This window comes from Eublepharis macularius, chromosome 2 (assembly GCF_028583425.1).
Source record: "Eublepharis macularius isolate TG4126 chromosome 2, MPM_Emac_v1.0, whole genome shotgun sequence".
NCBI classification, from domain to species: Eukaryota; Metazoa; Chordata; class Lepidosauria; order Squamata; family Eublepharidae; genus Eublepharis; species Eublepharis macularius.
In genome coordinates this window covers 123,074,288-123,088,498 of record NC_072791.1, presented here as the reverse complement: position 1 = coordinate 123,088,498, position 14,211 = coordinate 123,074,288, and the positions used below count along the sequence as shown (strand labels likewise).

The 14,211-nt window shown below is 40.4% G+C and overlaps 1 protein-coding gene across 3 annotated transcripts; it reads right to left on the bottom strand.

The window, feature by feature from the left end:
* C2H11orf16 (chromosome 2 C11orf16 homolog) lies at window positions 1-13,547 on the bottom strand. Of its 3 annotated transcripts, none has more exons than XM_054972043.1 (6): window positions 12,459-13,543; window positions 8,141-8,321; window positions 7,686-7,842; window positions 3,317-3,539; window positions 1,515-2,189; window positions 1-364 (listed from the first exon to the last, which is right to left on the bottom strand). In XM_054972043.1, the coding sequence occupies exons 2-6, from the start codon at window positions 8,302-8,304 to the stop codon at window positions 171-173; spliced, it is 1,413 nt and encodes a 470-aa protein (XP_054828018.1). In that variant the 5' UTR covers window positions 8,305-8,321; window positions 12,459-13,543; the 3' UTR covers window positions 1-170. The 3 variants fall into 3 exon arrangements, with proteins under 3 accessions (XP_054828018.1, XP_054828019.1, XP_054828020.1); XM_054972045.1 differs by having other exon boundaries at window positions 254-364; window positions 2,048-2,189; window positions 12,459-13,547; XM_054972044.1 differs by lacking the exon at window positions 8,141-8,321.
* Between the last annotated feature and the right edge of the window lie 664 nt (window positions 13,548-14,211).

The window sequence follows — 14,211 nt, the reverse complement described above, 5'->3', positions numbered from 1 at the left end:
AAACAATACCACGTGGCATTTATATACAAATACATTCTTAACACTATTGATATTTGGACACTAAATTATTCAATAATGTACTTAAGTGAAATAGATCGTATGATACAAACGTTACTTGTGTTAACATCCAGCTTACAAACACCTACAGGAGCTCAGTGGTGATTGACTGTTTACCCTCCACCTGAGAATAGTTTTATATCTTCACCGGACAGGATTTCTTTCACAGTAAGTGGTCTTCGGGGAGACTGTTCAATATTTTCAAACATAGCACTCTGGTTCATTAAAGCAGTTGGAGACCTATCCATATAAGAAATTGTACAGGTTGCAGCTCTCTTCTTTTCACAGCCACTCCAAATGTTGGTTCCTATAGACAACAATATAATACTTAATTTTGATTTTTAAATGTTGCTGTAGTTCTTATGCATTAATATTAGCATCTCAAATGGCATTAGTATTTCAAATCTATATAAATGAATTCTAGTGCTATCAGTCTCCTGTAATGCCCTACCTGAAGGCCTTGAAAGAGGGATGGTAGAGCACCAAAGTCCTTGCTTTGGGAAGGCTAAATAACATACATGATTGGCTATCAGTGGTGGTAGAACTGTGGATATGGAATTGGCTTAGGCTACTATTAGCAGAACTGCTCGCCTGATTACATACTGGCAGTAAGTGAGCTTTCATTAGTGAGAACCAGTTTGGTGTGGTGGTTAACAGTGTGGGACTTTAATCTGGAGAACCAGGTTTGCTCCCCCACTCCTCCGCTTGAAGCCAGCTGGGTGACCTTGGATGAGTCACAGCTTCTAGGAGCTCTCTCAGCCCCACCTACTTCACAGGGTGATTGTTGTAGGGATAATAATGGCATATTCTGTAAACTGCTCTGAGTGGGCATTAAGTTGTCCAGAAGGGTGGTATAAAATTGAATGTAGTAGTAGTAGTAGTAGTAAGTGAGCTTTCATTAGTTATGGATATGATAGTGACCTGTACGGGGGATCGGGATCCTGCAATAATTAATATTGCATAGGTTCTATTCTCATAGATGAATGGCTTCCAAAAGCTGAAGTAGGGTTTTGGTGAATGGTGTCGTATGCATCCTTCTAATGTTTCAAAGATTGGATGATGATCTAGCCACAGTAGCACAAACTGTTATTTGCACTGCTTCTGCTGAAGCACATTCATATAAGTAGGATGCCAGTTTATCATAACCTTTCAAACAATATACTTGCATGAAATAGTTCTATAGAGCTAACCAAGATGGAAGATAAAGCTTGCTGCTTTGGCAGAGCCATCTTCTGTGAGCAGGGGGATTATCCTTTATGATACAGAGCTACTCTCCAACAGTAGCAGGCATGTGACTGTGAATACTCATGTACCAGTTATAGAACAAAGACCTCTTAAGGCTATGATACACTTAGCAAAAAAAGCAATCCTTCAATATGACAGGACAGACAGTGCTAGGTAATATTTGGCAAATTCATATTTCCTAATTAAAGTCAATCAAGGGCAATGGTGTGTACCTTGGCTATTATAAAAGGAGTTGGGATGACTTCTCTTCCAGTACTTCCAATCTGGTCTCCTGCTTTCTTTTGGTTTGGGCTTATCAAAAAGGGTAGAATCTGTGTTTACTGCATGATCTACCATTGTGGTCTTAGTCACATGCTGCGTTTCACCACTTTGCGAATCTGAGGAACATGAAGAAGAGCCAGATGTGGCAACAGCTGACTGGTCTTTTGCAGGGCCTTCCAGTGCTAGTTGTTGGGGGAAGAGCTTACTGCTGAAACTGTCCTCTTTTATATCTCCCACAGAAAATTCAGCTGAAGAAGGCTGGTCTGACCAGCCCCTGGGTTTGAAGTAGTAGCAGCAGCAGACATAATGTCTGTGTGGAAGCAGAGAACACATGTGATGAAAACAACTATGGGAAGGACTGGTACAGGGATAATATGGCCACTGCCACTTCAGAAGGCCCTCTAAAGTACATGCATGCAGGGAAGCTGGTACAGGCCTAAATGAACAGATGTGACAATTAGCCTGGTGATGTTGCCCTTCAAACTTCTTCCTGCTGCTGAGGGGCATATGAATCATCTCCACAATCCTTTTCCACTGCGTTGGTGGAATCCACAAGGCCACTCCAAGTGGAACTCTCACTTTCTTGCCATTCCAGAAGCTGACTGTAATTTCTTCATCTTCTTTGGCTGTTGAGGAGAAATACAAACTGCATTTAGAAAGGATGCAACTTTCCACAAGCAAAGCTAATATTCTTGATGACAAATTTGGTCTGCTAAACAGAATATGCTTCTCTAACCATAGTGCAAGACCTCTCTATACCAAGAAGGCACTTATGCTGATTCAATGCCTATTAATAGCATCATTCATTTAAGAGCCACAAAATTTATTCCACCCATAACAGCTTGGGCACTAGCAAGGTGTTTCTCCTAGATGCACAACTAATATTTAAAAAGATTAAGACTACAAAGATTTAAATCTACAGAGGCAGAGCACAGTGCATAGCTACTCTTAGGATGTGTCCAGCTGTGGGTGTGCACTCAAACCTTTCTGGGCAAGATGTGCAACCTTCCACAGAGAATTAAGCCCTTCCTGTTTCTAGCAGAAATCTGTTGTGTAGTGCTCATTGGTTGAACCTATATAAACCCACATGAAGCTACCTTATACTGAATCAAAGCGTCACAGCCAGTATTGTGTACTCAAACTGTGAGCAGCTCCCCAAGGGGAGGCCTTTCACTACCTGATCCTCTTAACTGGAGATGCGATAGATTGAACCTTGGCCCTTCTGCATGCCAAGCAGATGCTCTACCACTAAGGCACAGCCCCTTCCCTTGTGCCTTGGACCAATCACAAAGCCTCTCCCTCCTCAGCCTCCTGTGAAGAGTGCTGATTGTCATAAAGGCCACTCACACCTTCCGGAGCTATATTTCAAGTGGGAAAAAAATGAATTTGTGTTGAAACATTTAAGCACATGGATGTGGCAAATGTCTGAAAGAAATTTTAAGAAGCCAGAAGTCTACCTAAGAGGGGAGTGAGTGTGTTGGGAGTTCAACACCAGGTTTGTGTGTCATTAGAGGAATAAAGACAGGGAAAGCAAAGCTCACCCGAAAACAGAAGAAAAAAACATTTGGGCATTTGTGTATGACTGTGTAAACCTCCTTTAAAACCTCGATCCCCTGAAAAGGTGAATCCAAGGGGCTAGTGCAAGGTATTATGAAGGACTTTTGTGATGAAACATCCACAAGGTGACTCTAGCATGAACATGTGTGTATTTCCTTTGTGTTGCAAAGTTGTTGTGGTCCCAACATGGTTTTACCTCTCAGTGGATCCCTGTTCTCAATTCCTAGTGTGACTGTGCCAGGGCCGTATCTCTTCTGCTCTGGTTCCCAAGGCGCCAGCACTTTGTCACCTGGCAAGATGGAATGTTTCATTCCATTCACATACTCAAGGATGTCGCTGCTGGCTGTTGTTTGCACACAAGTTGTGTCTTCCACTCCAAAGAGCTTGGTGAACTGTACAAGGAATGATGTTTTCTCACTCTGTGGTCAGAAAGAAGGAAGAATGGAAAGGAAACACGCACTATTTAACTGTAGAAAAATCACCCACCTCTTTTACAATGGCTTCAGGCAGCCAAAGGGAGAAATTCTGGGACTGTATTAGAATGAAGTACTTAGAGCTGGAAAAAACTGCAGTTACTGCACTTTAAATTTGGATTAGGGTGAGGAGATGATAAAATATGTTAATTCCTAAGAACTTTAGAAAAGCAGGGGATCAAAGCAGATGTACCTACTTCCAATAGTGGGTGCAAGTCTTTCTCTAACATGCCCCTCCTCTCTCCCATGGTTCAGGCAGGTTTTGGGCTTTTAAAAAGTTTCTCCTCTTGCGCTCTTCAAGTTTATCTATTTAAATGTTTATTAAATGCCTTTTTTTAAAAGCCATGGGGGTAGAACTTGTAACACTGCTCTGTGCAGGTGGAGGGCTGGCTTATCGATTGCCACAAGAGCCAGCTAATGACTACAGCCAGCTGCTTCTGGAAATAGCAATCACAACAAAGGGGGTTCCCTGGACTAGCAGAACTACTATATACACACAACCAGGGAGAAAACAATTACAAAATGTGTAAGTTTTATAAACATGCAAAGTGCCAAATCAATGGTTTGAATATATACACAATCTAATGAATCAAAACATAATGTCATATCCAACAGGACCTTTGACTTTACCTGTTGGATATGACATTATGTTTTGATTGATTAGATTGTGTATATATTCAAACCATTGATTTGGCACTTTGCACTTTGCTTCTGGAAATAGAGCAAGTTGCTCCTGGCATGTGCTTCTTGCTTAAAATACACAAGCAGCCTATCCAATAAGGGCCATTGTCACACGGCCCCTTATTTCATCAGTTTTGTGCTAGAAATCGTTTCCTCTGTTACCGTTATCAGAATGGATTCTCCCATCTTTTGACGACTGCTTGTGCTTCCAGTTGGTCACATTAACAGGGAAAGCGCAATTTGACTGGCAGTCAAACTGCCTCCAGAAATGGGGCCAAAAATCCCGCCCCCCTTAAAAAAATTTTTTTTTGCATATTTGCACTTTGCACTCAGCAAAGCAGAGAATCCACGGCTACTTGGCACTAAAATTTTAGAGGAAATGTCAGTGTATTCAATCGGTGTAAACTGCTTCAGTTGTTCTTGCATGGCAGAATATTGCAATAGCGCTATACCTTTAAAAAAAATTACTTTGAGGCTTAATTACGGGTCGCGCTGGGGCTTGGAGTGTGGGGTGGGAAAATTGGCGTTAGGTGGGACAGATGATCGGGGGAGTGAGTGCTTTGGTGTTGCAAAGTGTTCACAGTCGATCCAGGGCATTCACATGGAAGCGGATGAGGACGACATAAAGAGTCACAAAGTGTGATTTAGGGAGAATGGCGAAATCGCAACGGAACCGGAATAAGGTGAGCATGCAGCAGGCGATGGCACTAGTTTGGCGCTAAATTTATGGGTGTGTGACAATGGCCAAGGACTGCTAAAGGACAACTGAGGATTCTCAGAGCTATTGTCAATTTAAATGTCCCTCCTCTCTTTTTGATAATTCTCTTTGCTCCTTTCTTTGTTGACTTAATTCCAGTTCACTCACATTCCTGAATAGTTTCTTAATTGCTTAATAACACTAGTAAGTGGGACCACTATTTTAATTCCTCTTACAATTGATTTTATAAAAGAAATGACTGAGCAGTGCAAACATGTCCTAGTATGGAAGCAACCTCAATTACCCCAATGCTGAGACAGTGTGGTGGAGTGGTTGGAGTGTTGAACTAGGATTGGGGACACCCAAGTTTAAATACCCACTCTGCCATGGAAGCTCACTTGAGTGACCTTGGGCCAGTCATACACTAACAGCCTGACCTACTTCACAGGGTTGTTGTGAGGATAAATTAGAGGAGAGGAGAACAAGGTCCCCATGGTAGAAGTTCTCATGATAGAGAAAAGAGAGGTGTAGTGAAGTAAATAAATAAAAATAAATAATTCTCCACATATGTATTTCCTACCTCCTTTATGAATCCTGCACACACGCACCTGCCCCGAAATAAGCAGACCATTCTATGGAACCTCAGATGTAGGACTCAGATTAAATTTTGCAAACTAAACATGGGTTTTGCAAGGGGGCATGGGGGAATGCTTACCTCACTGGAATTCTAAATTTACTGATTTTTAAAAAATATATATACATTGCCACATCACATTCCCAACCTGTAAGCAAAAAGTCTAGAATAATCTCAACGTTGCTTCCCCAGCACAAACGGTGATCTGTTTTGGCATGCTGGGGGTTTTCTTTTTGGTACATGCTGAGTACAGCCTGCATACTCAGGTACAGCCTGAGTCCAGACTTCTTCATGTCTTGGGCGGGGGGTGGGGAGTGGGGAGTGTAAGCAGACAACCCTGACTCTTGCTTGTTGTTTGAAAAAAAAAACCCACAGTTTTGTTTTTAAAGTGTCAAGTGCTAGCATCCCAAATAACTGAAAACTCATTGTCTTGTGCACAGAGGATTAAAATGGTCAGGGATAAACATTCAAGCATCTATTCAGCAGTACTGATTGTCATCCGTTCAGTCGCGGTAACTGAGGGGATACTGTCCCCATATAACACAAAAATAGTACAAATCCTCAGTGACTCCTGGCCTTAGGGTAAAAAATAAAAGTTGCAGAGGCACTCAGAATGAGCAGTTAACAAAGTAAATATTGTCCAGAAATGGCTAAAATTAAAATGCAAGCAATCAGCATGGCTGAAAGTCTAATGATACCATTTTCAAATTGATGTCTTGCGCAATTCTAAGCAGTTACACCCTTCTAAGGCCATTAAGATAATAGGTTTAGGAGGGTATAACTCTGTTTTAAATCTGCAATATTAGTGACTGAGCTCAGATTATCCATAATAATAGACAAGTTAATCTAAAGTTTAGGGTTCCTTTTTATCTACCCAGCAACAGCACCTCTAACTTGCTGTTAAGTCTTTACCAAAATGAATATAATCCTGATATAGACACCTCAGTTAAATGCTGCCATGCTGGAGTCAAGGTGATGGAAGCCCCAATGAGGTCGAGAAATCATCATGATCTGTGAGACACGCCCACCCACCCGCACAGGCTCTGGAAGCTTCATTAGAACCCAAGACAGAAGTTTCCTGTTCTCAGGATTAGTAAGCATACTAAAGGTCTCATTCAGAGACAAAGAATGCGTTTGGAATTTCTCCTCCACCGCCATGTTTTAGATTATATAGGATTATTCCGCAGGACCATATCATGCAAGTCTTATCAAAATTGCAAAAGGGAAAAAACAGCAACCCAAATAAATTATGAAAAATAATGTAAAACAGTTGTACTTAATGTATTCCAGTTAAAGAATGTGTGCATCAATTCATGGACACTGCAGTTCTAAGCTCAAAGATGAGAAAGGGAAATAGTCTTATTATACCAGAGCAATACCTATGGACTAAGCAAATAGTTCATCTGGCTAAGTGTTGTCTCCAAGCCTTCAGTCAAAGATAATCCCAGCCTTGCTCTCAGGATCTTTTAACTGGAGATAACATGGACTGAATCTGGGACTTTCTGTATGCAAAGTATGAGCTCTGCCTCTGAGCCATAAAACCTTTCCGTAAAATGATCTCCTGCTTTCAGAATGCAGATGTCCTGCTAGCTTCCATATACAGTCTCACACCTCTAATACATGGGCATATCTTTTCACTGCCAACAAATGTAGTTAAACCAGGCAAGACCAATTACAGTGAAAGCAATAGTTAGCTGAACTCTGTTCAGTGTTCTGATGATGTTCAACACATCCTCAACAAATGAACATTAAGCAATAAATGGGATAGAGTTGTGTGGTGCTGCACTATGGACACTTATACCTGTTGTTGCCTCTGTCCCTGTATGAGTTTAGCAGGATCTGAATCCTTAGAGACCAACAATATTTCCAGGGTGGAAGCTTTTGAGAGTCAGAGCTCTGTTCTTCTGAGTACGATAATCATCTGGATCAGTACAATCCTGTGCACCCTTGCTGACCTAAGTTAAAAACAAGGCTGCCTGGAATTACTTTTCAAATTGCCTAGTTCTTTCCAATGAAATTTATAGAAAGTGATATATATGAACAGAATAATGTCTATCTGCACATGCTAGAAGATACTTACCTCTACCTTCTTTATTATTGTGCCAAGGTAATAATACCCATCAGTGTCCCTTCTTGCAAGAATGGGAATGCCAACCATGTTCAATGATTCCTTCAAATTCTTTACTGCCTTACACGTTGTATCAGGAAAACCGGGGCAATGGTCAAGACGTACACACCTTTGAATAAAATGAAAGGCGGAAAGTGTTGAAAGGAAGACTTCTGTATTCATTATGACAAGAAAGGATATCAGCCTTCAAGACCTAGATAACTTATGCAGATGGAATATATTAGATTAGAAGTGTCATTTCCATGTAATCAATGCCCCCCTTTCTATTGAAAATCCTGAGCAGGGTAGCCTCTATTATAGGAGTATTGGATGATAAAGTAACAATTAGATGAGTGGTTGGCACTTCTTGAATTGTCACGGTATGTTTATCGCTACTATTCTTGAACCCCAAAAGAAATGTTTACTACCTTGCTGGGAAGAATGGTCTAATAACACAGGCAGGATGTGCTAATAAGGAACCACTGCAGATGAAAGTAGGATTTGTTATGAAAGTTCTATATGTAGGTTTAGCTTCAATTGGCATCGCCCAGCAACAACTGTGGCATGGGAATGAAGACCACTGGTTATCCATTCCTTTAAAGCAATGACCTACAAAAAGGCACAAGGCAAATTAGGCATTTTTAAGCAGGAAGCCATGTTAGCAGAAAACATGTTAAACTGTGCTGTACTGAATATCACCTGCACATGCACTGTAACTGTTTAGATTAATTAAATTCAGGATGTAAACCGATTTGTCCCAAACTACGTGGAATGTACTTTGAAGTCATATCCAGTGTAAAAAGAAGGGAATGATGATCTTTGTCTGGCCTAAAAAATAATACAGAAACAGCAGTTTGGATTTTGCTGTATTGAAAGCTAGTTGGGACTGATGTTGCTATCCAACGAATAATGCTGCCTGGCTGGCTTCTGCCTTTATAAGGCCTTATACATGAACCCACTTTTTTCCATATTATTATACCAGCGTGTACTAACTGTGATATGATACTAGTTTAAGTAGATTTCCCTAAATAAACCAATTACTGTTGTGTTTGAATGTAGAACCAATCATAAAACCACAAGGCAGGGAGAGGTGAGGATGTCTAGAGTGCTCATTTAATTATAAACCAAGACAAAGGGGGAGGGGGAAATGTTGCAAGAGAAGCTGGTCCTCTTCCCCTTTCTGTTGGTGTATAAATCAGGTCCAATGGTTCTACACTTCTATGCATCTGGCCAAGTGAGCTCAAACTCATGGAAGCTTAAGTTGGAATAAATTCTTAGTCTTTAAGAAGCTACTGGATTCCTGTGTAATTTTACTATGCAAAACCCTATCCTGAAGGGCCCACTTGGCAATAACCAAATCTATAGTCTTAAGATCAAAAGATGCAATTTTGAAATTCTGTTATACAAAAGGAGGCTTTCTAATAGATCTGGCACTGCAGATACATCTAAGCAAGGCCATTCCTCTGTTCCTATATGTTGTGGAAGTCTGGGGTTGGAAAGATAGTTTAATTACAGCACTGGAATCTATTCAAAACCATTTCTTAAGAATTTTAGCTCTACCTATAGGTACTCCTGCAGCTCTAATGTAAGCAGAGCTCAGTCTGCTCTCAATTAGGGCTCATGTTCATGTAACCCTATTAAGATTCTGGAGGAAGCAAAGCAATGATACCACCAACTTATTTCGCACGCTATGCCATGAAACAATGCTGAAAAATGATGCTGCCCAGTTAGCTAGTTCTAATAACATCCTTCGTTGTTACTCTGTGGTGATACCCTCCATCTGTGATGATACCCTCTAGCTGGCTTCAACATCTGGGACTGGGTGTTCACTGTGACACTTAAACAAATAGGCAGCCGATCTCTTCTGAATTCTCCAAATGGTTTAAACTAGTCACAAAGGATCATGTTAGAGCCTCCTATTTGATTAATATCTTTATCTCACAATCTTAGTCTTTACCTCAATTTGGTTTCAAACTATGTCAATAGCACTGTTAGCTGGGCGCTATTCTGAAATACCTCAAGCCCTTCAGTATTGCATTTGTGGAACCCAAGTTCTAGAAAATTTACCACACTATTTATTATTTTGTTTTCTTTATGCAGAGCCAAGGACGAAATTCCTCACAGAACTTTTAACAGGTATAAACTTTTCCTCCGATTTAGAGAAGCTGCTTTTTCTTATCTCCGACACTGATCCATTTGTTTCTTACAGAGTATCACTTTTTGCTTTAGCAGCCCCCCAAAAAATCGGGCTAGAGCTGTATCTAGAGAAAGTAATGTTTTTATTTTGTCAGTACTTCCTGGTTAGATCATTTTAATCGTTTATACTTATATATATGATTCACTTATTTATGTCAGATTGTTTTGTGTTCAGATTGTGATGGCCTTTGGCCACAGACAATAAACTCTACTACTCACTACTATGCAGACTAACACAGCTCCCCCTCTGAAATTATTTTAAAAACTGTCACCTATAGTAACACATTCCAGCCAAGTAGAATTAAGATCCATCCTGGCTTTGTCCTAAAGAGCTGAAGAGAGAGAATTTCATTCCCCACCATTTTTGGTCTCGTAGTTATCAGAAATATTTGGCTCTAGCTTGAATCTAGCAGCATTCCTCACTTGCACTCTCTCATCAGCAGTACTTACATTAGAGTTTCGCAGCACTTGCTAAGATTGCCAACATTTTCTTGGTATGCCTCTGTTGACTTTTTATTACATGGCAAACTAATTAGCGCTCTTTTTTCCATAGCTGTTAAAGGTGCAGGGAATTTTACTCAAGATTTGTCTTGACTCATCCCTCTGACTGAGCCTACATCATTTATTTCCTACTGTGGATGTTCAGTGGGAGGTCTTCTCCAAGGATATATTCACGCTTCTTATTATGCTTTGCAGATATAGGCAGCTGCCGTACAGGATGTTCTCCTGAACTAGCTCATGTTGCAGAAAGCATCTCATGAATATCAAAAATTGCCTAAATAGGTATGGGAAAAGACGCTCCTTTCAAATAATGTGCATGCAGCAATTTTTTTATAAAGAAATGTTTTCATCTGTATGATGTTATGATTTAGAATGATTTGCTGAAAACTCTTGGTTTGAGAAGGAGATTGTCACACACATAATTGAACTGTGAAGAGATAAATTTGTGTAGCTGTCAAGGCATGATTTGCAGTGTGTCAGCATATTCCAGTTCAAAGAACATTTAGCAGGGACATTGAATAAAAACCTTTGTATCACTTCAAAGATGCATGTGATTTGACTTGATTCTTTGAGTCAGAATGAAAAAGGAGATGACAGTCTGAGAGCGGAACTACAAGTGACAAAAGGCACAGGTTGGACACTTGTCAGCTTCCCTCAAGTTCTGATGGGAAATGTAGGCATCCTAGTCTTGCAGCTCGGCTCTCTGACTGCTGTCCCATGGACTTTTCAACTGTCACTTGTCCAACATTCTGCCAAGCTGCCTACATTTCCCATCAAAACTTGAGGGAAGCTGACAAGAGTCCAACCTGTGCCTTTTGTCACTTGTAGTTCCGCTCTGAGTGAGCATCTTTTTGAAAAGCGGGGTTTATTTTGTTTATTTTTTGAAAACTATTGCTTGTTGTACTGTGTACAACAAGCAATAGTTTGTACTGTGTTTTGATTGTCAAAGATGAGATCCTCCACACCAGACTCTGAAACTTTGAAAAAAGATGCCCGGAGCTCATGTAACAACCGCATAATTATCCTGGCATTAAATCCTTTAGAAAAGATTTAAACTTGCCATGCTGACATGCTCACTCAAGCGTCATTTGACCCATATTCCCTACATCTCTCTGGTGTTGTCTTCTAAGTAGGCCTATTGATCAGTTAATTCCCACCCCCCTTTCTACCTTTTAACTGATGCATCAATGACATTACATTTAAATAAATGTACATATTGCCAACATTTAACAATGGAATCTTTTGGAGATAATGATGAAAGTGAGCGAGAACTTACAATTTAATAAGCAAAAGCTACCCTTTCATTTTTAGAAATGCCATCTTTCATGTTTTATATTTCTGCCTCAGTTACACACCAGTGCCTCAAAAATAAACAAGTGCATTGATAACTTGATACTCAACAGAATAAATGAGGTCCATTCAGTCATCTAAAGCTCTAAATTCTTAATCTACTGAATTAAAACGTGGGGTGGTAATTGTCAAAAAATTAAATGTTAGTTCTCTTGCTCTTTTCTCAGTATCTCAAAAAGTCACAAATATTGATATTGTAATAATATGAATATTTCTTTGCATGGAATAAAATGTATTAAAAAGGAGACAAGCATTAAATTTATTTCATTATATGTTCCATTAAATTATGGCAAACAACCAATATGTGGTACACAGAAATCCCCTTTTTATCAATTTAATTTTAGATGGATATTTATTCATCTAAAAGTTTCTCCTTGTGAATATTCTTTCTTTTTCCTCTTATATTTCTTTTGTATGTTTCTTTTTTTTTCTGCAGTGCAAGAATTCTTGGTTGATAGACCTCAAATAGTTAGAACTACACTGTTGCAGTTGTATTTACTGCAACACCCCTTTGTAAAAGTCCAAGAGACTAAGGGAAAGTAATCAGAAAATCTTATCCTTTGTTTACTTATAGTGCACGGTCAATAAGAGCTGCTGAAAGTATCCAAAGAAAACAAGACAGAATTGAGTGTTTCAGTCAGGTTTTGGTACAGTGCTTTTGGAAGGTGAAGACCCTAAATTTAAAAGAAAAAAACTTACCAGATGCTTGCAGTGTTAAATGTTGAGTTCTTTAAACTGGCTTCCCTTCAGCAATACTCCCTCAGTGCTCCTGAAAGGAGTTATTGTTGGCTAATGTTTTTTGTTACTAAGCAGGTTGCCATAGAGCCATTGCTAACAAGACTTTAAGGTCTGACAGCAAAGCAGTTCACACATGCGTGTGCACACACACACACACACAAATAGCTTTCCTCCGGCACATTTCTTTCTAAAGTTACAACAGAGGGCAAAGCGCTGAAGCAAAGACAACATCAGATGGTACCATGAAAATTAAGCCTAGATTCACAGTCCAACCGGACAGCATAGACATTGTACCATTGATAAAGACTCTGTAGGCTGACAATAGTTTCATTGGCTATGCTAGGTGTGACTGCCTTAGAGTTCAAACAGTTCACTGTAACTTCAGCAGCTAGTCTTCAAATGTGGCAAAAATAGTTCATAAATCTCATATATTAGTTATCTGGAAATAGAACTTCATGTTCCCCTCTCCCATGATTAACCCAGCTTTTCAATGCTGTAAGAAACGAAATTGCCTCACTTTCCATTGTACTAGTTACCATTTCAGAAGACTAATGGAGCATTCCTCTTTTACAAAGAAATGTCTACTTCTCAGAGCTGTTGTGCTGAAATTCCCATGAATTCACTGGACCTACCAAAGCTATTGGGGAAGCCTGGAAGCTCTTCCATAAAGACTCCGTAGGGTCTCAAAATAATGTTGGCACAAGGTGACCTCCCCTGAGACATCTTATAGATGCCCCTAATGTCATCATAATGTCTCATAAGATATCATCATGAGCATGATGCACAATTCTCTTGCATATAAGAGGCTGGCACATAAGAGGTTATATATTTAAGCAAATATCATATCTTGCCTTTCTTAGGAGTATTTTGTTGCAAAAAAGACATGCCAGAGAGACAGAAAGCTGGATACATTAGGCTCAAGGGATCTCATTTCTCTGAGTGCAACTAAAGTTTGGGGCTGGGGTCAATAGTATTGTATGTTGCCAGCTATGCCCGCCATACATATAGCACATTATAAGCCCCTATTCTCTCCAAATGTCCCAGACATCTTAGACCAGGGCTTTTTTTCAGCCAGAACGTGGTGGAACAGAGTTCCGGCACCTCTTGAAAATGGTCACATGGCTGGTGGTCCCACCCTCTGATCTCCAAACAGAGAGAGTTTAGATTGCCCTCCACACCGCTGGAGCAGTGCGGAGGGCAATCTAAACTCCCCTCTGTCTGGAGGTCAGGGGGTGGGGCCACTGGCCATGTGGCCATTTTCACCTAGGGTGATTTAAACTTTAAAAAACTCCTCCCTAGTTCCAGCTGACCCAAAGTGATGTGATTGAGCGGTCCCAGGAACGGTCATTGCGCGGTCCCCCTGTGCTGGCAACCCACTGATTTCCACCACCTTTCCCCCCCAGAAAAAAGCCCTGTCTTAGACTGAGCAGCAATGGGCAGCTTAGTGGCCATTTCCCTAATCATACCCTCATAATATCTATATCCTCCATTTCCTTGGAGGAACAAAGCACAGGAATCTCCTGCCATTACTATTTCAAGTCACTTTGGCTTGAGTAGACCCTTGATCAGTGAATCTATTGCAGCGATGGCAATGACAGCAACAGCACCTCCACAGGCCTTCTGACAGAGCAGAAACACAGAGCACGAAGAGCCCTTTCTACCAGGCTTCTGGAGGTGGAGGAAGGATCCAACTCAGCTGAGTAGAGTAGCAGGT

Bases quoted from the DNA above. Each gene is read 5' to 3' on its own strand.
- C2H11orf16 (XM_054972043.1), bottom strand. From the start codon at position 8,304: ATGGATAACCAGTGGTCTTCATTCCCATGCCACAGTTGTTGCTGGGCG. The intron at 3,540-7,685 runs GTAAGTATCTTC...TTCTGACCACAG, and splicing joins CAATAATAAAGAAGGTAGAG to AGTGAGAAAACATCATTCCT. The intron at 2,190-3,316 runs GTAAAACCATGT...TCTCCTCAACAG, and splicing joins GAACAGGGATCCACTGAGAG to CCAAAGAAGATGAAGAAATT.